General features: G+C 34.9%; 1 protein-coding gene and 1 long non-coding RNA gene across 6 annotated transcripts in view; one reads left to right on the top strand and one right to left on the bottom strand.

Moving 5' to 3' along the window:
- LOC145938830 (uncharacterized) overlaps positions 1 to 25,456 on the bottom strand; it is an 81,649-nt gene that overhangs the window by 8,478 nt on the left and 47,715 nt on the right. The window contains exon 3 of the long non-coding RNA XR_014425743.1: positions 18,576 to 18,716. This is a non-coding gene — a long non-coding RNA (uncharacterized LOC145938830). The remainder of the gene's footprint in view (positions 1 to 18,575; positions 18,717 to 25,456) is intronic.
- LOC145938825 (uncharacterized) lies at positions 4,231 to 16,106 on the top strand. Of its 5 annotated transcripts, none has more exons than XM_083042615.1 (8): positions 4,235 to 4,578; positions 6,569 to 7,029; positions 7,864 to 8,485; positions 8,726 to 9,274; positions 10,533 to 10,658; positions 11,563 to 11,701; positions 13,566 to 13,734; positions 14,294 to 16,106. In XM_083042615.1, exons 1-8 carry the CDS (start codon positions 4,558 to 4,560, stop codon positions 14,385 to 14,387), a joined length of 2,181 nt encoding a protein of 726 aa, XP_082898741.1. In that variant the 5' UTR covers positions 4,235 to 4,557; the 3' UTR covers positions 14,388 to 16,106. The 5 variants fall into 5 exon arrangements, with proteins under 5 accessions (XP_082898744.1, XP_082898743.1, XP_082898741.1 ...); XM_083042616.1 differs by having other exon boundaries at positions 4,238 to 5,854; positions 8,726 to 9,283; XM_083042614.1 differs by having other exon boundaries at positions 4,239 to 4,578; positions 8,726 to 9,283.

The raw sequence follows: 25,456 nt of genomic DNA, 5'->3' as shown, positions 1-25,456 counted from the left end.
TCCCCATCGGCGATGTTCGAGCCTTGATACTCTGCTTTTGTGCATTATTGTTTGGGTAAATTTTCGTCTCTTCTACCTCTTACCTATATCTGCGTAATCGTGCATATTGGCAAAAAATTTCTGTCGCATGAATGCAATAGAGCTACGACAGGAAAGCAGACAAACGCGCGTTGTATCTCCAAGTGTCAGAAGGAGAGCTGCTTATTACGTCTTATTCGATAGTTGTTGATCATTTTCAACCCAGATAAGTTGAAAATCGCAAAATATAAAAATTATCGGCTCCTACCATCTTACAAAAAAATATAAGTTTTCATTCATTTTTATTTGTAATCTAAATTAGAGACCGATGATTAGCGTTCGTCGGGATTTAATATTAATTTAACATTGTCGAATGACAACTTTTATTCAATTATGTAACATTACTTTGATTTCAGATAAAATATATAAAAAATTGAAACACGCGAAATATTTATATCTCTCAAATTCGTAAGTTAAAAATCGCAAAGCGAAATGACTGATTTTTGTCATCTTACAAAAAATATGTAAGTTTTTATTTATTTACTTTTTTTTCTAAATTTTCTTTTTTAGAGACAGGTGATTAGCGTTCGTCAGAATTTAATCACGCATCGTATATGTTGCGACATTGAGAAATCTTCCGTGCAATTGTACATTATTCGCGTCGCAGTTACCTCTTGTTTGCCGACAACGCTGCTGTTTGCTTACTTCGCGACATAACACGATTGTAAACTCAAATGATGGCCAAACTTTGTCTATGAAAGCCTCGGGCTGTATGTAGGTTTAGTTTTAACCGCGATACTGCAAATTGCACAAAGTTAATTCGCGCCGATGCGTTTGTCGGCCGAGTCAATATCGGATTTGTTGCTTCATCGAGGCGAGAGAAAAGACCCAGGATCAGTTTTTACGATTCCGCCGAAAACGCATTACTTTTGCAATCGACTGCTTTATGATAATAACTTTTATTGACGGCGGTCAATAAATTCATCGTTGATATTGCGGATATAATGCCATAATTCTTAATAATCTCATTGTCAGTACTCTGATGCTTTCTAGGTCAATTCATGTGGAATACAATTTCCAACTTTACTATTTTTATTATAAATAAATAACCAATTTTATTATAAATAATTATGTGATTGTAAAAGACACAATTTCGTTGCATGGATCCAATTTTCTGATTTTCAACTTACGAACTTGAAAGATTATTTCGTATTCAATTTTATAGAGTTTTTTTCTCAAATTTATTTTCCATAAGTAATAAAGATTTTAATCCATCACAATAATGCCACAACTGAATAAAAATTGCACACTCAATTTACTAATATTACCATTCTCGACAGCGCTAAATTAAATTTCGACGAACGCTATCTCTAAAAAATGAAATTTAGATTGCAAATAAATAAATGAAAAACTTGCATTTTTTGTAAGATGACATTTTATATTTTGCAATTTTCAACTTGTGAATTTGAGAGGAAATTTCGCATGCTTAATTTTATATAATTTATTTTCATATATTCTTGCGATATAACGAAGACGAAAAGCACAAGTTTCAATATTTCTCGTGTCATCTCAATTTCGTTAGTCTCGGTAATTTTCTCAGCGCAGTTCAACAAGGGAAAATCGTTACAAAGTCAACAGAACTAATCCCGTTCCATCAAACTTTCGGTATGTTGCAATTGTGTACAATCTCCTCTTCCTTTTGTGTCGTGGCTCGTAAGTTCTTATCAGGAATATTGCTTCGAGAGAGGAAACCTGCGTGTCCGTGTGTACATGTGTGCGTGCGTACCTGTGTGTTTGTGCTCTTGATTTCTATCGAACGGACGAGCTTACACGATATCGTTGCGATCGCATGTAGAAATATCCGTCACCGTCACGTACGCCATTCCGAACGAATTTCATGTGTGTCCAAAGGTTTTCGCGGCTCGATATTTTTTTCTCTTTTTTTTTCTTCATCTTGATCGAGCGCCGCGATCTATTTTTCGATCAGTTCGATAGATTCGTGACGGTAAAACGATCCCCCCCATCTCCCACCCTCTCTTCGCCCAATCTTAATCTCTTGTCGAGTTCGCGTTATTAACTTACATATATTCTTAGAGATCGATTTAAAAAAAGACTAATTATAATAATATGCCATGGTTTGACTTAATCGGGGATTAAAAAATTTTTAGAAAATTATAAATATTTATGTACAGAATCTGCATAAATTAACTCGGAGGACATTTCATTTTAATACCTTTTTTTTGGATAAACGTTTTTTCTTTAATCTTGTATCTTGATTTAAATAACGTAGGAAGAATAATAATTGTAAATTGGATGCGAGAGAGAGAGAGAGAGAGAGAGAGAGAGAGAGAGAGAGAGAGAGAGAGAGAGACAGAGAGAGATAAAGCATGTTTAAAGGTATGACACTTTACGTGTGTCATATACCTTTTTTGATTACCAAAATTGTGGCGGTTTTCGCTATCGATGACGTTTCGTTTGCAGAAATGAATCAGGACGCAGAACGACGTGAGGCAATAGTCATCATTATCTTGAGATGACTTTTGTTGCGATGTAATTGAAAAGTTACTATCTTTTTTTCTCGTTCTCAGAGCGAGCATATTTACTTACTATTTTTGCTCTAAATTTCGGGAGTAAATGATGATTGATCGGCGCTGCGTATCACTGATTATCTATGATTCAATCGTTTTGTTCCGCTTTGAGATACGTTTATCGTAAGCAGCATAACAACCAGCTGTAGCGTGTACACCACGATTTTTTCTACCATAAAACATCGATTTTTAATTATTGTTATTCATAACAATAATAATTAAAATCAATTTTCAATTATATTTTGTGCAACATTATAAAAATTCAAGATAATAAATATTACGAATGTGACGCGCGTAATTAAGTGTTAAATCTCATAGACTTTTAATAAAACAAAAAGGTTCTGAACATGTCAGTATAAGTAATGATAAAGGCTAATAAAAGCTATGTAGCGAGATAAAGGCGCGAATATAAAAAAAAGTTTAAGATTATAATTAATTAGGGGCAAAAAGACAATAAGAGTCAGCGTAATAAATAACGCGCATATAAATTTATTAAAAACAGCAATGTAAAAAATTAAATTTAAAAAAGATTTCCTCCTAATTAAATTATCAGATCCTTTACATAATTATTTTAGTATTATTTTAGTATTTTGAGTTTAAAATTGAACGTTTCGTTATAATTGAACCCCACTTCGGATCATCTTCAGTAACTATGTGAGCAAAAAAATGAAAATACAAAAATAAGAATAAAAAATATAAAAAATATAAAAATTCATGCAAGAGAAAAGTTAGACTTTATAAAAGAGGTATCGACCATTTTCGGGTCTATTAAAACGAGATCCTATTATGAGAATCGGCCAGACTTCTCTTTCCCCCTGACTGATCACAATGCTTACGGGCATATGAATCATCCCTCTCTCTAGATGGTCAAGCTGTCGCCGCTACAAAATGGCGATGCCAGGGCGTTAGCAACGATGGCCGACGATGACGGCGAGATTCTCGTGGACACGTCTCGTTTCCCCCGCATAACGTCCCTTGTTATCTTTGTCGCAGCAACATCGCACTTTATCAACGAGCAAACAAACGGACCCCTCCGCGACCTTTTTTTTTTTTCCCCTCTCAAGTATTGCGTGTATGTGTGTGTGCACATGTGTGTGTAATTTGGACAATCCAGCTAGACTAGGATTATACGAAGTTACCCGATTTCGTCAGATTCTGACCATTTTTTTTGTATCGTCTACAACACAAACAAATGCCTCGGCTTATGCGTCGATTCAACGATTTCGTAAAGTAACTTTATAAAAATTCCCGAAAAGATATTTCAGGTAATGCTTTGTTTGACCAAGGTATTATCGTTGTAAACAATTTTGAGGAATAGTACTTTTAGGTACTCTTACGCATTCCTGTGTATTCCCTGTTTCAATATGAGATAAAAATATGTATATGTTCGGGTTTTTAGGAAAGAGAAGGAGAAAAACAGAAAATATATTATAAAGCGTCGCTAGCATTTTTTTGCGCATCTAACAAGAGGATGAGAGAAATGTGGCGCCAGAAACATGAAAAGAATAACCGTGGAAAAAATCTCGCAACTAGCTGACCAATGAAATGCGAGGGTCCGCCCAAACGGTCGTTCCCGCTTTCCTGTCCATCTAAACCATCTATTGCAAGTCCTCCACATGCAACCCATCTCTCTCTCTCTCGCATTCTTTGGCTCCTCTCGCTACGCATCGAGGAGAACGCACGTCGCTTCGGTATCGTGATACAGTAGAGACTCACTTGCGGTTCGCTGTGGTTCCACCACCTTCCTTCTCGCACATCTCTTCGTGGCACACTACGACGAATCGTCTCTTTTCGCTGTCCTCAGTTGGCTTCCCGCCGGCGAAGGAAGCGTCTCTTTCGCGATCACTTCCGAGTGCATGCATGTCATCGTCGGTTTACCCCGAAATTTAGTGCATTCGCGGTGCGTGCGTTTTGCAGGGTGCGTCTAGGAATAGGGAGGCACGAGTGTCAAATGCGACACGCATCGAACGAGGTACCTATCCGACGGATTTTTCACTCTCTGCATCAATCGAAAATGTGAAAGGAGCAGCGAGTAATTTTGTCAATCGAGAAATTCGACTTAACGAAATTGCGACATTTGAATTATTAGACAGATCTTATTAAAAAGTAAAAGATGTCGATGATAAGTCTTTAATTAAAGTGTGTTTAATTTAATTAATTTTTATTACTTCATTATTACATTTATTTTTACTTATAAGTATTTAATTTAATTAATCTTCGTTTTTACTTTATTTACTATAAAATCTCATTACATCTTCTTCTCTTCTTTAGTAGTCTTTTGTCATCCACTCCTGGATGCAAGCCTCCCCTTTTCTCCTCCATTCTGATCTACTTCACTCATTACATCGATAATATTTAATTAAATTAAATTAAATCTTCATTTTTACTTCATTACTACATTACTGTATATATTTGTTTTTATTTGTTAGTATTTAATTAGTTTTTATTTTTACTTTATTCGTAAACTGTAAACTGTCATCACTGATAAACTCAAAAGTTTTTCTTGTTTATAGAAAGATGAAAGTCCGAAGTAAAGTCCTTAAATAAAAATAATATGATTTTACTTCAAAAAAAAAAAAAAAAAAAATATTATGAATGTGATTTTTGTTCTATTCAACATATGACGGTTTATTCGATACTTAAGAGAGACATTTATTCACGAAAGAGTCATCATTTGCTAATTAATTTGCTCCTCATTTCCAAAAGTTTCACGCTTAATTTTACGATACAAAAAGCGACACTTGCCACTTCACTTCAACTTCAGTTTAATATATGACTCATATGTCGCGTTACTCCGATTTGACACTCCGCGACACCGGAATATACGGATTGCGAGATCATCGCCGACGGTGTGATGATATAGCGGAAGTCGCGCTTTCGGTCTTTGCCGAAGGAAAAAGAGCCGTCGCGTGCTCTCGCGCCGGAAGTCGAAACTTGACATTGCCGAGCGGAAGTGTGACGCAGGACAAACAGTATTTCTCTCGCATTTTTCTCGAGACGGACGAGGTGTGTCCCCGGTCCTCTTTCCTTCTCTCTCCTCTACCCTCTTCACTAATCCCGCACACGTGTGTGTGTGTGTGTTGTGTGTCTTTTGCCTGAAACATCAGATCGCGTGGCTCAGAGGATTCCCCTTTTGAAAGAATGACTAATGATCCGCCAAGGACCGTTAAGCCTTTATCCTGTCAATAGACAATTTGACATATTTTATCTCCTTCTGGAGAGAGAGATGTTATTTACTATGTTATTATGTACGTATGTTATGCTTGATATTATAAATATGAACGTTTTTCTTGAATCATTGCCATTGTCTTAGCTATCTTGGATATTAAGATAAAAAATCTTTTCAAAAAAATTGCTTCCACAAAAAGGGAAAATGTGTAGTCAATGATTTCTTCAGATAACTGATTCTCTCCGTCAGAATGGAGCGAAAGCAAAAGTTTCCGCGAAGATCGCCGACCTAGACACCAATCTTTTCTGTTATCCGGTTGAAAATCCGACATATGACTTTGCTCGTGCACGATTCCGTTATCGCGAACGATAACGCTATTCCGATGTCGAGTTTTCGCACGTGGCACAGCGTCGCTCTGTCATTTATTTATATATTAAATTGTTGAGAACAGCTAAGCACACTCTGACTACGAAAATCGAAAGATTAATCTCTTCTTTCTCGATATAATTTATCCGTAATAAATAATAACATAAATTTATATATTTAAAAAAAAAAGAGATGAAATATTTGTTAATTATTCTTGACCGCGAAAGTTTTCCATGCGTTTCCGACTCTAACGTAACGCGTTACGGAAAAGCTTGTGCGGTGGCCCTAACTCAGATAAACAAGACTTAAAATTAAAAAAAAAAGTTTCCGGTCAACAATAGAAAACGGATACTTCGATATACTTGACATAAGCGATTAGATTATTGTGTTCTTCCTTAACTGCATGCCGGTTGGTCGGTTTACTTAGGACGTGATGAAAGAGACGCTCGTGAAGCAGGAGATCAAAATGGAATGGGAGGGTCATCACGCGGACGACGGTTCACCGCGGGTCCCCGGGACGGACGATCAGGCAATGTCGAGTCCTCAAAGTGTCATAACAACGAGAAGACACGTCAGAACGATCACCACCGCCGGACACATAACTGAGGGAATCGAAGTCGATCCGGAGTCGCCGGACTCTAATTCGGTCACCGGGAATCTCCATCAGCAGAGAAACGAGCGGCAACACGAGCAGGCACAGCAGCGTAATTATCAGGAGGAGCAGACCCATTACGTGCAGATCTCTCATCCAAGTGCAGCCGAGGTTCAACAACGAGGGACGGATCAGCAACGCGTCGTTTACGCCACCAGCAACGGTCAGGAGGTGCGTGTCGAAGTTTCGGAAAGCTCCGACGCCACTATCACGCTTACGGTGAAGGAACCACCCAGGTAAGACTAGTCGATCTTTTCTAGAGCTAAGAGTTCGTCGAGGGGTGTCTCACTCATCAAAAATTTAAGTAATTCCATGTAATGCGCCGTATAATTCTATAAGTAATGCGACGGAATGCATGTAATTCTTAATGTTAATTCTTTTTTTTTAATAAAATGAAGTATTTAAATATTAGTACTGTTTAATTTAGTAAAAAAAAATATATTATTGGAATGATTATAAAAAGAAATGTTAAGAAACATTAATTTATGAGATATTATTGTAAATCAAATAGTACCAATGTATTATACAAAAAATTTAAAATTAATATTTTTTTTTTAAATTAATATTGCAAATATTTAGTTGGAACACCTAAATTAAAATATATTATAATTAACATATAACAAAAAGTTACGAATTCCCAATTATAAATTTTAAAAAATGTCTCATTTTAAACTTCATGATTAAAAAATTCAGAAATTTTTAAAAATTAACTTAAAAAACATTTTTAATAAAAATTTCTTTTATATAAACTTGAACACACACGAAATACAAATAAAATTAGATTAGATCTGAGCGAATTAAATATCAAATATTAATGATTTCATAAATCATAGTATTTAATAAAACATATTTAAAAAACGTGTCAAACATTTCTTTATTTTTACTTTTTAAAACGTTTTAATTTTGTCTGGGTTATTATTGTTTTATGCTTGTAAATCAATGCGAAGTAATCCGTAATTCCAGAAAAAAATGTACATGTATTGCGACAGTGAGACACCCGTCGCGAGTTCGTTAAAAAAAAAAAAATCGAGAAGCACGTTTAAACACCGCGAACGTTTCTTCGAACAAAGATACGAGACTCCCGCGCCGGACGGTACCGAGATAGACCGATACGCGATGTCTTATCCGGACAGTCACGAGCCAGTACGAAGGGAGAGTCAGGTCATCACCGTGCAGATGCCCGATCATCGGCGAGCCCAGCACCAGCAGGCGCCCGGGCACCAAAGATTCAGTCCGCACGACAATCATCAGGGGTCCGCGAGATATCAGGCCTCGCCGGTTCTCGCGGCCGCGACGACGGAAGATTACGACGCCGGGACGATCGTCACGCAACCGGGATCCGCCGGGGTCCATCTGGGATCGCCGGCGCCGCCGCCGTATTCGCCGCCCATGGACGGCATTCGTCCTGGTCAGCATCAGCCGCAGCAACATCTCGTGCCGACGAGCTACGGCGACGCCGCTGGCGTCGTCAAGTACGATCCGCCTGAAACCGCGGCCGCCGCCATCAAGACTCCGAACACGTACGCCACCCTGGAGACGGTCGCCATTCCACCCCCGCAAACGGTTCAGTACACGCAATATTTGTCGGCCAACGAGACGTTCCAGCAGGCGTCGACCTACAGCTACGCCAAGCCGGGAGAGCCTGTGATCCTGGCGTATCCGTCGACGCAACTTAGCTCGAGAGCAACCGAGGTGAGAAGAGTGAGAGACGGGGAAAAGTTTTACTATTTATTTTAATCAACTATCTCGTTCTCTCTTATCATTTTATTATAATTATCGGTTGAACCCCCTCTACCTGCACGCGAGAGATTCCGGCGATTATTAACGAACCCTATATATATATTTTTTTAAAAAACTGATAATATTGTCCAGTTCTTATCTTCGCTTTCAAACCGAAGATACACTAAGACCCACGTTTCGCATATTCGACAGGTGGAATCACCCAGCAGCGCGTTCATGAAAGGCGACCCGACGTTAGCGTCATCCTTAACTTCCACTCGTGCTCCATTACATTACGACCAACCCGGCTCACCGGGCTCCCAGATAACGTTATACAGCACAGGACCGACGTATCAATACGTGAAGCAACCCTCGGGCGATCCTTACTGGCCAGCCGGTAGCACGCCCTCGCCCCCGGCTTTGGAGTACGTCTCGAGTTATCCGGGCATCACCGCCATCTCCGTCGGCGACACCAACATGCAACTATATTCCGGCGGTGGATACAGCGTCTCCGCGAGCGGAAGCGCACCACCCTCGGCCTGGACCACCCTTCCGATTTCCGGCACCGATGAGGCCTTCGATGGTACCGTTATACCAGCGGAGCCTAAGCATTGCGCCCATTGCGGATCTAATATGATGCCGCTGTGGAAACGAGACGGCACCGGCCACTATTACTGCCACAGCTGCGGTCTCTACAGCAAGCTCAACGGGGTCAACAGGCAACCTATGAGATGCCCCAAGCCGAAGCAGTCGGTCGCGCCGGTAAACATTGTGCGAATCTTTGTTTTTTTATAATATTTCTCTAATCTGTTATATATAGTAATATATAGTTTCTTTTAAGTAATCTGAGAATCACACTTTTCGAGAGAGTAATCGAGTCTCGATTTTGCACATCTTTTGCTCTGCCTCTTTTGCTAATTATTAGTTTCTTTACATTATTGCAATTAGTCTCTGCAGCGGATATTTTAATTAGCGCAACTCGAATAATGCAATGTGCGACTTGCACTTTCAGCATTCTCGAGTTGAGATTTATTTGAGTTTTAATTTTCATCTTTCTTCCATTATTTTTTTCTGACAAAAAATTTGACGCAGAATATTATATTCAATATTTATTAGCGATATATTATATTCAGCGTAAAATTTATTATGTTAGAAAAAAATAATGATAGAATAAAGATTTTCATTTAAATTTCTAACACAATAAATTCAGCGTTTTATTATGTTAGAAATTGAGATGAAAATCTTTCTTCTATTATTATTATTATTTTCTAATATAATGAATTTTAATCTAACAAATATTTTTAAAAAAAGAGTATGAAAACTAAAGAGATTAAAGCACAATCTGCGATTCTCGCGTTCAAATGCTCGACGGCCGAAATACGTTTGACCATCGTCAAAATGGGGCCATATTTACCCTGATAAATTTTTCGCTCGTGAAGCGTACATGACTTCGATATTAAATAACGTTCCCGCGTTCTCTTCTCTCTTTCTCTTTTTCTCTTTTTCTCTCTCTCGTTTCCCTACCGTTACTAAAGACAGAGAAAAGAGGGATGTTATCTCTTGCCGAGTAAATAATCACTACGGGGACTCACTGTCGGCTGTTGTTTGCTCTAGTTTTCTTGCTGCGAGCACTCCCATTTTCGTAGTCTTGATTTCTCAAACACCCCGTCATCAGCGACGCAACATGTCGTCATCGTCGGAGAACGAGGAATTTTTGTCGCCTCTCGTAAAACTTACGAAAATCATATGCTTTAAATCGTAAATTATTCGACGCGAACGCATCGCTCGAGAAATACGTCATATATTAATTCTGTAATAATTTTTAATGCCTCGTTAGATAACGAAGATGATCATTAAATATCCTTTTAAATATAACACGATATTTTTTTCACGCTCCGTTTTTCGTTTTTTGCAAGAGAGAGAAAGAAAGAGAAGAGAGATCTCTCTTATAGAGATATTTTTACGCACACAATTATTTAATATGTGTGTTTATATGAAAGTAGCACTTTTTATACCGCAGACCGGCGTACGGAGGACGGGAGTGCAATGTGCAAATTGCAGAACAAACAACACGACCCTTTGGAGACGAAACAACAATGGCGAACCAGTCTGCAACGCGTGCGGCCTTTATTTCAAGCTGCATAATGTGAGTCACAAAATTGTAATATAATATATATTCATAATGCAGCCATAAAAAATTGTAATAAAATAATTATAAATTATAATATAATATATAATTATTTTCTCTATATCTAATTTAAATGGAAATTTTAACGCGCAATCGACATCTCTTAATTACAAACATCCTATAAAAAATAAATAGTAAATAAATGATAATGCAGAAAAAAAAATTGCTGACGTAAAGAGAGGTCATTTATAAAGAACAGAACTTTCTTTCATCAATGTACCTGAGTAATATTCTAGGTATTTCTCTAACACAATACGTTCTTCCATTCTCGCGATATAAAAAAAACATGAAAAGAGCAGTGGAGTAAATTACTTTTAATTAATACATTAATCTCGTTACGACTGGTCAGCGCATCGCTTATCAGTCTTTTTTGCGATCGCTAGTTACGATAACGGTGACTTGATTGTTTTTACACGCATGAGACGACCCCGTCTCGACGCGGAGGAGCGTAGATTATCTGTGCTCGGATCTGTGCAAACGATCGTGACAATAAATTTAATTAAAACAGAGATTGATGTGCGGTTGTGCGAATCGACCGAAAAAAAATGCGTATATATATTATCGTATATTCGATCTTTCTCATTTTTATGCGAATATTATTTCATGCTTTGGCTCTAGTGTGATATATATATATTATTAAGTAATTAATAATCTTTTAATATATTTACAAAAAATTTAATGCATATATTAAAGTCATTAAAAAATATAAAACTATATAAATGATCATAGGACAATCTTGAGTTACCTTAAAGATACAAAACTGATGTTAGATTTCTTCAAAATTGTCGTTTTATTACTTTCTTACGTCAAATTGGAAGAACCGAAAAGAGACAACGCGCGCACATAATTAATTTGATTACAGGTGAACAGACCATTGAGCATGAAAAAGGAGGGAATACAGACACGAAAGCGAAAACCAAAGAATCACTCGGGATCTATCAGTGGAAATTTATCCGGATCCAGTGCTATCCACAAGACCGAGATCAAGTCCAACCTACTTGGTGAGTCTTCGGTGAGCAAGTCTATTATATACAGTTTATTTTCACTAACACCCCCTTTCTCTATTATCTTGGCTTAAAAAATATATATATACGGAGTATATATCTGCGTCCCTAAATAAATCAAAATTCTTCGCGAGTTTTATCATTCAAATTATTTTTATCATTCAAAAATCATTGACATTAAGATAAATTCTTTCTATGATAAAATAATACTCTGTATATTCTCATTCTTTTTGCAAACATTAATTGGGCAATTTAGTCGATTCGATTAGGTGTACCTACAGGTAGAAGTGGTCGAGATATTATAGAGGAATATAAATTTATGGAACCATATTTTAATACATTATTAAATAATTATAACCAATCGCTAGATTTATATGAATATCATATAAATTATAAAATTTTTCGTCATTATACAATTATAAGAAGCTAAAAATTATTTTTATCACCTTCGAGATGTTTAACAATGATCAATCGACTGTTTTGAGAACGGGCGAATTTTTTAAAACGAAAACGCATAGTCACATAATTCCCATCCTCGTCCATCAGTCGGCCTCGATAGCTGACTAAATATACGATCGTGTGTACATATATACATGTGATAGCGCGAGGGGATCGGGAAAATCCGACGAGAGTACACAATAACCGATAATGCCTCGGATTGGCCAGAGTTCGGAACACGCTCTTTGATAGCGACACCTCGACGGGGGATTAAATCGAGGAATACGGGAGATACGAGGGGAAAGAGCGGAAAATGTTTTACCCCCGAGACACTTCAATATATTACACAGAGAGAATTTTCTCTCACAATTAGAATTTATCCTGAAAATCATGATAATTGTGGGACAATATGGTATAGAAAGAATTTTATAAGAATTTCTTTGATCAATATTTATCACAATAAATATAATAATATCTATCACAATAAAATATAAAACATATTTGATTAATTTTACTAAACTGCATGGTAAAATTACTCAAACATGTTTTATATTTTAACGTGTAGATATTATTATGTTTATTGTGATAAATATTAATCAGAGAAATTTTCATAAAATTCTTTCCATACCATATTGTCCACGATTATCATGATTTTCAGGGTAAATTCTAAGAGAAAATTCTCCCTGTATACATATAAATATATCCCTCATATATGGAATAAAATCGAAAAATCGCGCAATTAATCTCACCGGAATTTTATCATATCAAAAAATTCAAATTAAAGCCATAACCGAAAAAAAAAAAAATTACGAATTTGCATGTCTGATTATTATATTTATATTAACAAATATATTAAATATATATATTTTATTAAATATATAAAATATATTAATATATTAAATATATTGTATTAAACCAATAATTAACGCATTTCATATCGAGCATTATTGTCCGATATAGTCTCTCGACTTTGCGGACTCGCAAAAATGACACATCGAGAATTTTTCACTCGAGTTGTATGCATGCGTTTATCTCTTTCAAAAATCACGACCTTGGGCATTTCTCACAAACAAGGATCAAAAGTCTATCAATGAACACATCAAATATTCATCTTGATAAGAGCTCGAATCGCTGAATCTTTACGACTTGAACGTATCAAATAATTAAATAATATATAAAATTAAAGAATAAAAAGGCAAAGTTTCTCTCGTAAATTAATAGCATGCATATTCGAACGATGTAAACGATGTATCGTAGAATAATATCGGACATTAGAATGCATGCATCTCTTGGAATATAAAAGTCACCCCTATAACGCGTTAAAAATTGAGATTAATGCATGCGTTAATCAAAGTATGAAGAGCAGAATAATCGTGACCGATGTGTCGCCTCTTTTTTTTTTTTTTTTTTTTTGACGTTACAGTGGACTCGTTGCAGTTGAACGCAATATACGCAAGCGGTGGCGGCGGTGGTGCAGGGGTCGAAGAGCACTGTCTTCGTGTAGGTACACCAACCGGGGCGCAATTAGGGCACGCACACTCGCCCCTCGCATTACCCACCGCCGCCGTGTTGAATCGCCAAACCACCCTTACGTAAGTCACGAATCATATTTCAATCTCGGTTATTATTAACGTGCGAGATCTATTCCGACGTGCGTTTATGTGTGCGACGGGCTATCGTTAAATTTATTTATAAATTAATTGATAAAATATAAAATTAAGAAAATTGAATGAATTTAGAATGAAAAGAGAGAGTGAAAATAAAATGATTCGTGTTTTTTGAAATATTAATTGATTCATGTATGATTTCATGACTCTACTCAACTTTAAAAGGGATTGGCTGCGAATTGGCGATAGTCTTGAAACACCCTCTTAAAAAATTCAAAAATTCAGATATAAAAGATAATGAAAGACGAATAGATATATGTATATGATTTCTAGATTATATTTCATTGTAAAAAAAATTTAATTCTTTGTTTATATCCACGTAAATGAGATACGCAAATACGTATATGATTTCTAGATTATATATGTATATAATATCTTATTGTAAAAAAAAGAATTTTTGTTTCTTCTAAGTAAATGAAATAGGAAATTAATTCGAAAAAAATGACAGATAAATTGCTTGTTAATATGTTAATTTTCATTTCAGCGTGCCACCACTAGAACCAATCACTAGTCAGTCCAGCAGTGACCTCGCCTCGGTTATAACTTCCACTACAGCGGTTCACGCCGAGAGATCATAGAAAGCCGTTTCTCGTTCTTACCGACTTCAAAGAATATGCCGACTGTAGCTGCAACGAGCTTAAAAGTTTCGGCAAAGGCGTATCGATTGGTTAAACCTTATCATTGGTTTATTCATCGTCGCTTATTGACAAAAACTCCGATCGTGCTGAACGCGCGAATATATAAACACACGGATCATCCTATATAAAAAATTTAAAAAGTAGCATGTACTTTATAAAAATTCGTATTCGATTATTCAATGTTGAGGAGAGGCAACCAAGCTTTAAGTGTCATTTCGGGAAGTGAAGAAATTTAGCACATCCTATAGGTGTCTAATTATCGCGAATTTTAGGAAACGATTATTACAAAATATGTGTGTTCCTATCGCTTATATATTTATATTTATTTAGACCAATATTATATATATAATTTTACTTAATAATTATAATTTTTGTCTAGTTTTCAGCGCTTGAGAAAAAGCGCTGATAGTGTATAATCGATGCATTAATTCTATTCTCTGTTATCTCTTTAATGCTTTATATATATTATATCTCGATTTTTGCAAAGTAACGAAAAAGCACACATTCCATATACATATATGGTGTCTCGCGATACAATATTGGTAATACTTTCTACAGGGTGCCGATATTGTAGACTGCTTCGTTGCAGAAAATATCTGAACAGATGCGCTCCCTGTCAGACGAAGAGAAAGATACAACTGTCGTGACGAGAAAAGAAATAAAATAAAATAAAAATAAAAAAATAAAATAACTACGGATTCTCTAGAAACACTCTATAAATTCTATTAAATTTTAAAGTCTCAACTTGAGTCTTCTCTTTTTATATAAAGACACAGATTCAACTTTCAATTATATTTCATTACGCCATTCATTAGCTCTATTTTACATTTACAACAGATGCATTTTTTTCTCGTAATTGTCAACTTGATTTTTTTTTCGTCACGTGTATGACAATGCGATGTACGAGGCACTCTAAATGATTAATTTATATATTTATCGTGTAATTTGTACTTAATATATGACACGTGCCCCTGGTCCATTTGCTCGACTTTGTAAATATATATTTACATCGCGTAAGAGCCAAAAAGATATAAGTATATCTATATATAATTATATGTATATTTTAATTTTTTTCCAAAGAGTAGTATTTATATATAACTACGTGTTTAGACATTTTCTGCAAATGATACTTTTTAAATATGATATCTTTCAAAATGAAATTGCAGATCTCTCCCTCTTTCTCTGATCGACAATATTTTATTATTACATTACATGTAATATAATCGCATGTTGATTATGCAGATATGTCTTGTCGCAATATCAAAGAGAAATATAGATTGCGATAAATAAAATTATTTTAATCATAAATTATAAATATGTAAGCGTAATAGTAAATTTTTAGTTTTTTAGTCTTTCTGTTTCTCTGTTTTTTTTAATATTATTGACATTCCCGATGGAAAAATTATAAAAATCGCGCAAATAGGATAAAATAGGATAAATAAAGCTGAGTACAAAGCGTGCAAATCTATCATTGTTAATCAAGCTATGCACGATAATTCTGATGTATTCCTTCCATCAAAGAGAAACGTTACGATAGTATTTTTATTATTAGATAATGTTTTATCACATGTTTTATCACTAGATCCTTTATCGAAATTTTACATCTTGTACATTGTTATAAAAAGAAAGAATGTAAGAATAAATAAATAGTCCTATAAATTCGCGGAAACTTTTATAATGGAGAATTATTAAAAACATATTTAATGATGTATACAGAGTGATCCATAACAAATGTAAAAGACTTCGATAGCTTGTTCGGAAGGTCATTTTAAATAAAAAATATATAAACATAGTCATATTTCAATAAGATGTCAAGCTTGCATTCGAGCTCAAGGAGCACATTTTGAGTACTTGTTATAATTTTATCACTATTTTCCAATAATAATTGTTAAATAATTAGAATGTTTTTTTTTAATTGTAACTAGATATTAAATCTACTATGAATATTATCATATTTTAATAAAACTTGGATTTCTTGCAGTTTCTCTAACTAGTTGAAGGAACTAGGACCTACGTTCATATAACATTTTTTACTTATTAAAATCACCCCCTGAACAAGCTGTCCAAATTTTTTACACTCGTTGCGACTCACCTTATATATGTGAATAAAATATTTTTTTTCGTGCAACACATGCTAAATAAAGTTCAGTATCTCGCACACATTGATACACGCGACGCGTATGGGAGTACGACAAAGGTAGAAAGCTGGACCGCAAGCGGGAAGGCGAAGGGTGAAGGGAGCGGCTGAGCTCGAGGGGTGCAGGAAGAGAGGAAGAGGGAGGAAAGACGAGAGTCCATCAGCCTAAAGAGCGGCTATCGTGCCGGCTAAGGGCTATTCCATGTTAGCCGTTCTCTCTGGGCTCTTTTTTTTCCACCTCTTCTTTATTCCCCTCCGGAACTTTTTATACCGCGTGGCGCAAACGTGGCGCCGCCCTCTCTCTCGACGATCCCTTCCCTTTCTCGTCGATCCACCGATGCCGAGACAGATCGTTCTGTCCTGATCCCGGACCTCTCTTTCTTTCGACCGGTCCTTTTTCCACCACAGAGTATTCTCTCCCACCCCTCTTTCTCGTACTCCCTTTCGTACATTTTTTTTCGAAGGACCATATAATTTATCGTTTTTTTTTTTGGTGCGTGTCTCGTTGCGCCCTCGGATTTCCACGAAGTTCGTGGAGGCTGAGTGGGAGAGATGACGATTTATCGTTGGCAGCGATTCGCGAGCGTAAAAAAAAAAATGTTTCTCGCGAAGAGTCTAGGATGGACTCGATAATCGCGAACGAGCTCTCGTTTTAATCGCTCGTGATTTATGCGGAGTTGCGGGGAGAGAAAGACAGGGTGTGAGGCACAATTGAAATTATAATGTCCTTCTTCTTGTGCAAAATTCAAAAAAAGAATAATATCATTGATAACTTTGTTCTCGACGTAGTAAAAATGAGATTAGATGTACGCATCGCGGACATCTGCTTTCTCTATTGTTTGTGTGTGTGTGCATATGTGAGCAATGATATTTATTAGAAATAAATTCCCAAAAGATTATAATAAAGAGAGTTGATAGCTCTTCGGCTTAAAAAAAAAGATAATATTCGATTTAACTCTTATATTTATTCGTTCTCAAACAGATTTTCAAAGATTTCATTTCTCGAAATCGAAAATTCATAATTGGAGCGATATAATTATAAAATAAACGTAAGATCGGTAAACAGAGATATAAAACAAAAAATAACACCAATAAGATATGTATATACTTTTAACATCAAATGCAGTACGTAAAAGAAGGAAATAAAAAATCTTGGAAAATATTGGCTTTGCAAAAAGGATGTTAAAATCAATGAAAGAATAAAAAATCGCAGATTTCTCAGACGAACTATCACGATATCAACGAATCAGCTGATTAATCAGCAGTCACAACAGTTACGCATAAGCAGAGAGATTACGCGATTGTTTTGCTTTATATTTTTATCATTCGCATATGCGAATGATACAAGACATTACAAGATGCATTATCGTCCGATTGATAGAACATTGTGTGTGCATTATGCAAGAGACATGCATCACGATGCATGCATCGCGGATGCGCTCGCGGGTGAAGGAGAGAAAACAGCTGCAAAAACACGCTGTTATAATGGATGTTATAATGTGCGTATTGCTCTTTTGTACACACATGGAAATTATGTGACTAATGATAAACACACGATCCATTATCAGAAAGAGAGAAAGAAGTGAAAGATGCGAAAAAGTACTTTTTCGTAATCTTGAAATTTTTGAGATAAAAAAATTGTACTTAAACTTCTTCAACTAATCGTAAAAACCTGTATCTATAAGTGAGAATTACGTAGAAACGTAAGCAGAAAAGTTGCAATAATTAAAAAAATATCATACTTTTTTTTATCTGCACGTAAACATTTTAAATATTGTATATTAAGATCTTTTAAATATTAATAAAAATAAATGTTTAAAATGCATTTGTAATGCAGTGTAATGCATCATAAGGCAAATTATAAATTATTTATAATGCATTTGATAGTTTCGAAACTATAATCTAATTTCAAGAATTCCATACAATATTTTCATATGGAATCTTAATGTTAATGTAGAAGATTATAATCTGTGTGTGTGTATAGTACTTACATGCGTGGACTCTCGCCTGTACAAGGATGGCGCCAACATTTCGACGTCGAGAGAGCATCTTGTAGTCGGGTAGTATTCTACGATGTTCGATCCGTAGTTTGGTCCAGGACACGCTGTCGGTCCACGGGCACGTGTAGGTATCTGCATACATATATATACATACGTATGTGAGTGTAACGCATACAAATTCCGATCCACTAAAACGAGAACTGCAGGAATGCAGTAGACGCAGTGCTTAATTTCTCTGGGCGCGGCGAGCCACGACATGGTTCTTTTATTTGCTTTGCAGAGAGCAAGCCATAAGATACATTGTCAAAGAAATATAGATAAACTTTAGTTTGGAAAATGATTTGTTCGATCATCTTTACATAAATCAGCGTAAAATGACGTGCCCCGATAGAGCTGTCATTGACCATGATTTGACGAAATGTTCTTCCAGTATTATTAAAGAGATTATTTAAAAAATCATTAATTTATATATACATATATTTGTTATATATAAATATAACATGTGTATATAATATATATGTAAATAATATACATACATGTATAATTTATTATTATTTGCAATCGTAAACTTCCCCCTTCAATTCTTAGCAATCTTATTATACCGTTTGATGAATTTGAGGGAATTTAGAGGAAAATGTAGAAATATTATTACAATTCTTCTAAAAGTTTCTTTATATTGTTTCAAGAGATTCTGCTCAAGAATGTTTTGTAAAAATTTATTATGGTTTATTAATATTTATTCTAATACGTGCAGCATGATTAATAAATTATTTTGTGTATTCGCATTATATCTCCATTATATTCTACAGCTCTTTCGTAATTTTATCCTCCGACAAGATGGTTGCTCTCGGATGCGAGTAAAAAGAAAAACCGATACGTAAAAAAAATAAAAAATGTGAAAAAATAATCTCTTTATAATCTGTCACGGTTTTATATATAAATGTTAAATCTTCTTAGCTAATAAACATTTATTTATCTAAACAAGAAAAATATTACCCTATCGTCACCATTACAAACATATTATAAATGTTACACATTCTCAGCTATACGTAAATTATTTTGCGTAAATTATGTTTGTAATCTCGAATCGAGCAACCACGCAGTCTGACTCTCAATAAATACCGATAAGTTTATTATACAAGGGCCGTCCTTTCATTCCGTTTATCGCGCTATTATTGTTTTAATTTATTCAGCAGCTTTGTTATAATTACTATGTTATCGGAGCGATTGTTGAGCGGCGCACTCAGACACGCAATCTATTGTTAAAAAAAATGGCAGTTTGTGTTTTTTTTCCCTCATTCTTATGAAATATATACGATCAGCACCGTAGCAGCGTGCGCGATGATTGGTAAGCGTCGACCATTTTGCGACTTCAAGGGCGAAGGGATATCTTCATCTTTGGTATTCGTGTCGCTTAGCCATTTTCGTGTCGCCGTTCGTGTGCATCGTCACAGGAGTTTCTTTTGGGTCGTCAAACTGACAAATCGTCCGTTGCAATGGCAACTTTAATTTTGATCGATTGTTTAAACAGGAGGCTAATATGAATGAAACTTCCTCGGAAGTACATACTCGCTTTCGGTCGATGCCCCGATTGATATAAGGTAAGCTTGATTAATTCTATATAATATTTCACGCTCTAAAAATGAAATATCTAGATATAATAAGTTTTTTCATCAAATCGATGTTCTTGCGAGAAAATTAATATTTCTTTTGCGAGATATGTGATAAGCTAGCTTCAATTAAGTTAAGATAAAATATTTAAAAATTTATATACTGGTGGAAAAAATTCAGTGTCAAATAAAATTCAAATAAAGCATTTAGTCAAAATTATTACATTAAAATTAAATCTTTAATGTATCTATAAATCCTACAGAATTAATTAAAAACGAAATGGCGACTGACAGAATTTTGAAGCATCAATAATTTACGAATAACAAGCGTTTAGAGATATTTTAAAATTTTGGATAAATTTAATTTTAAGAAATAAAATAATATAATGTTATCATCAAGCTAGTTTTTCTCTTTTCTAAAATAAGATATTTACTTTAAAGAGCTAGTGATGTCCCGAAAATAATGTCCTTTCCTTTTTAAGAGCAGAAATTAAAAAAAATATTAGATTAAAGACTACTTTTTATCGATTACACAAATGTATATATAATATATAATATATATAATGATTTTACTCAAAGAAACATATTTACTATATTTACAAATTAGGCAACTTAACTAAAACTTTGATCCATGATATCTCGAAAACTATAGTAATAATGTAATAGTTTATTTGCAAATAATAATTTACTTGTAAAACTCTTTCCTTTGGTATCTTACTCATTACAATTACTTACAATTTTTTTACTTAAAAGGGGAGGATTTTTAAGGCCATTTTGGACATCACTCTTTCTTTTCTAGTCTTTAATTGCAATTAGAGATGCAAATGTAATTTTTGTTACACAATTTTATAATAAGGCACAATATTTTGCGTTTCTTTATAAAAAAAAATCTATATGACATGTATTTATAAAATTATTCTGGAAGTGAAATGTGGGTTCGCTTATGTCAAACGTCAAGTCGGCTGCACAAGCCGCCATTCCGTCGGTGAACTCAGCCGGCTCGAATATACGCAGATAGTTCAATGTAGAACAAGTTAGCGGTGACATTTTGGGCAATATTTATAGTCCATTCTTATATTTAAAATCGTCTTAAGTGTGGTCTTGGATCGTCTTAAAATTCCATTCGACCAATCAAATGGCACAGCATCTCAAGACCGAACAAAAGACGATCTTAAATATATAAGGACTACGAATACCGGCCATTGTCGGCGCGGATCAACAATGACAAAATCAGGGAAGCGTTTTAGTTCCCAATATTTTAATGTTTTTAGATTTTTCTTATGATATTGAGCACGTTAAATGTTCAAAGTAATGTGTAAATTGCATTAAACATTCGTAGCCGATATATCAGCTGTTATCAGGAGACAGGTGTAATTATTTCGCGAAATAACGTGGATATATTTCATTGAACCGCGTACAGTAATGTTACGAAGATAAAAAGCAATATTATATAAGTGACGATGGTTGTATAATTCCGAAACTCTTACACTTTTCGATCAACTGTAACGATATGTAATACATATGAGAGTCCCCGCGCAAAAGAATAATCTCGACTCATATATTGTTGCCATGATATTAGTCGCACATAATGTAATATCGCGCATTTTGCACACATTATACTTATACGAAGATGATAACAACACTTGAGCACTTGGCTGTTTGCGATTCCATGCCATGCAATTTTAATGGCAAACTATCGCTAAAGGGATCAAAAACGCATATAATTATAAATGTAAGCTGCATTCGCGCTATCTTTCAATTGTGTTGAGATAATTTAAGAAATTCCACGAGAAAAGCTGTACGTGGTGGTAAAACACCTTCTATTATTTTTATTTCAATCTCCTTAATCCTTTCATAGCCTTAGTGCAACAAAAACTAATTGAAAAACTTTAGAACATGAATCTATTAAATTGATATAAAAAAATTCGTCTTCGTCAAAAAATTAATTTTTGTCTTAAGTAAAATTAGATTTACTTTTTCTTAAAAAAAATTGAAAAAATTCTTTTTAAATGAAAAATATATCACAGACAACAATAACTATCTTTTAATTAACAAGATAATTATTTCTTGAAAGTATTTAATTTCATTCCTCAACTTTATTTTCGACAAGTACGACTTTTTTATTTTGCATTTACCTAATAAATTATATATACCTATACTTAACAATAAGATTGATTTTATAAGGTTTTTGCAAAAATGAATTGAAGCGTTCAGTGTCACATTCGTCTGATTTCTTCAATAAAATTTATAAAAATCAATTCTATTATTTGTGTATGTATCAAATTTATAAAATAAATTTATGTATAAATCAAAATTTATAAAAATCAATCGTGCTGTAATTGATCCATAAAGAACCGAAATAAACCAAAGTAGCGCAACTGCTACTTTATCGTCGCAGTTATTAATTATTAACATTTATTGCGAAGAAGAGATTGCAATTTTGTCGTGAAAAATAGCTTCTTATAATCGAGTTTGCGGCGTTCGATCGCCAAAAAGCAATCCGGCCGCACATGTTTATCGTTTGTAAGAGTCGCTCGTACCGCGCTTTTTTGTAAATTAAAGTCGCTACTATCGCGCTGTATACGCGCATTTCTCGATAAACCTGATGATGCATTCATTAACTTCCAATGAGCGGCGCTCCAACGCCCGTGATAAGGCCGCGTTCTCATCCAAACGTGGTCTCCGATAATAGTACGCGCATCCACGATAACAAAGCGATGACAAAGACGCGGCCACATGTATAGGCATCGATTTTGCGAAAAAAGCGGAAACACTTCCCGACGAAGCAATGTCCCTTTATTAACGTTGATAAAAGATAGTAAAGAATGACAAGTGAGAGAGAGGGAGAGAGATGATTGCATAATAAATATTTTAATTATAATAAATATATATTTAATAAATATTTATAATTATTCCGCGATGCATCAAATGTCAAAGATATTTTGTCACTTTAGCGATTCTAATCATCTTATTCTCTTTAGCTTTTTAAAAAATAAAAGAACATTTTTTATCCAACTCATCAGTAAAATCTCAACATTTTCACACACATTCTCAATATATTAATCTTTCTATCAATGCATAATTTTTTTTATCTTTCCATCAATGTATGGAGGTACCTGGATGCCAACTGTGGGTTTTTTTTACACATTGCGACAATTTTTTATAACAGCTACATCGAACATTCTTTTCCGTTATACAGGATGATCTACAGCGAGTGTAAAAAAATTTGGACAATTTGTTCGGAAGATTAATTTTAAAGAAAAAATATTATATGACCATAAGGACTTATTTCAATTATAGAACTACAAAAGATCAAAGTTTTATCAAATGCGGTAATAAATAGCAGATTTAATATGTAGGTAGTTGTTATTCAAACAATAAAACATTCTACAAATTAATAATTATTGGAAAATAACAATTTAGTGTACAAGTTATAACAAATTCATAATATGCTCCTAGAGCTCGAATGGAAGCTCGACATCTCATTAAAATAGGATCTATATTCATATAATATTTTTTACTTAAAATAAAATCTCCCAAACAAGCTGTAAAAATTTCTTATTCATTGTAGTCGTCCTGTATTTTAGGAGATTTTCGAATACAAAGGATCTTTGTATTTTATTTTCGGGCGGAGAAAAGTTCCAACATATTTTTAACATATTTAAAATTGCTTTGGGTATCCACAACCCATTTATTAACAGAAGGATTATTAGTTCCTACTAGTTCTTTAACCTTTTCCAATAAGAGAATACTCTAGGGACCCTCCCTCCTAAGGATATCCTAGGGCTCATTATCCTTCCTTTCTAATCTCGTTTTCATGTTTTTTGTCATTGGCAAAACTCCATCTCGATTTCCACCGAGAATCGTCTCCACACTTTGCGCGGCTTTATTCCGCGCTTTATTTTCCTCGCCTCTTTCCATCACTCCGGACTCCGGGATCGCCGAGTGTTCTTTCTTTTTCGACTCTCGTGGCGACTCGTTCGCCCACAGGGCTATTACCAGGACCTACGGTCGATCCTGATGCACCCACGTCTCTTTACAGTCGCCAACACATGTGCAAGCGCGCGCGCGCGCGCCCCGATTTCCAGGAAGAGGAACGCCGACGACGCTCGTTGACGATTAGATTGCGGCGGAGGGACTCCACTAATTCCGGAATGGATTCGCGAGAAGCAACGACTCGAGATGAGGGGCCAGAGGAGCCTCGAGAGTGCAGCTGCCGTGAAAACGTTTCTCTAATTTGCTATTTAATCTCGATTGACAGGAGCTATATATGCTGAGGAGAAAACGCGCTCCTTTTTGGAGTAAAGACGATACCAAGTATAAAAACTAACTTTTTTTGAGCTTTTGCGAAAAATACTAATTATAAAAAAGAGCACGGTACCAATCAGCACGATTATTACAATTTAAGAAATTTTATTGAATTTTAATGATTTAAAATAGCTTTTTACTAAACTATGCATCGAGATATTTACGCTACGTCATACGCGCATATTATACGCAAGGCGCGTAGATTTTTCTTTTATTCGCTATTATGCGCGTGACGCACGAGTCTCGATATGTAAATTGCAGTAATGTTTAATGTATGTGGGTTGATTTGTCGTTATGCAGCCAGTCCGCAAAGGCGGAGGTGAAAGGCCCAGTATCGGAGGCGCGCGCAATCTACAGATTTGAGAAACATAAATCATGCATAAATCGATAAAAGTCGGATCTCGTTGAAAACATGCAACAGAGCGTGCCAAGTATATTTATGGCGATTATTTACTGTCCGAAAAACGCGATGCGGATGACTAATCTTTTTCATTTGATGGATCTTCACTCTGTCTGTCTCTCTGCATGTTCATACATTTATTTATTTATTCAGGAATTGGAATATTTAAATCACTCAATTTGATCGATTCCTATTAATATAATTTCTCAATAATCTTCCGAATCCTTAAAAATACATAATCCAGGGAAACACAGCTAGCTTTTCAACACAATCCAGAATAGATGAAATAAAATATTAATTAATATTAAAATTAATTAAGTAATAAAAATATTTAATTAATTTAAAATATTCTCTCAAAATATTTAATTAATATTAAAATTAATTACTATTTTATTTAATCTATTCTGGATTGCTTTATACGTATGCGCAATAACAAATGAATTATTGATAAAGAATGCGTGACGATTGGTAATGCTGCGACATTGACGAAATACTTAAAATGACTCGGAACGCAGCGACATAAAAAACGAGAGCGAAACAGTGCAGAGAAGGGA

This window comes from Prenolepis imparis, unplaced genomic scaffold (assembly GCF_030444845.1).
Source record: "Prenolepis imparis isolate NDT839.2.m4 unplaced genomic scaffold, iyPreImpa1.0 SCAF_7, whole genome shotgun sequence".
Lineage (NCBI taxonomy): Eukaryota > Metazoa > Arthropoda > Insecta > Hymenoptera > Formicidae > Prenolepis > Prenolepis imparis.
This window is presented reverse-complemented; position numbering and strand designations above follow the sequence as displayed.

What these genes read in the sequence shown, in the direction of transcription:
- LOC145938825 (XM_083042614.1), top strand. Translation starts at nt 4,558, where the DNA reads ATGCGACACGCATCGAACGAG. An exon ending in GATCAAGTCCAACCTACTTG is followed by an intron (nt 11,702 to 13,565) that starts GTGAGTCTTCGG and finishes TTGACGTTACAG; the next exon opens with TGGACTCGTTGCAGTTGAAC. An exon ending in AATCGCCAAACCACCCTTAC is followed by an intron (nt 13,735 to 14,293) that starts GTAAGTCACGAA and finishes TTTTCATTTCAG; the next exon opens with CGTGCCACCACTAGAACCAA.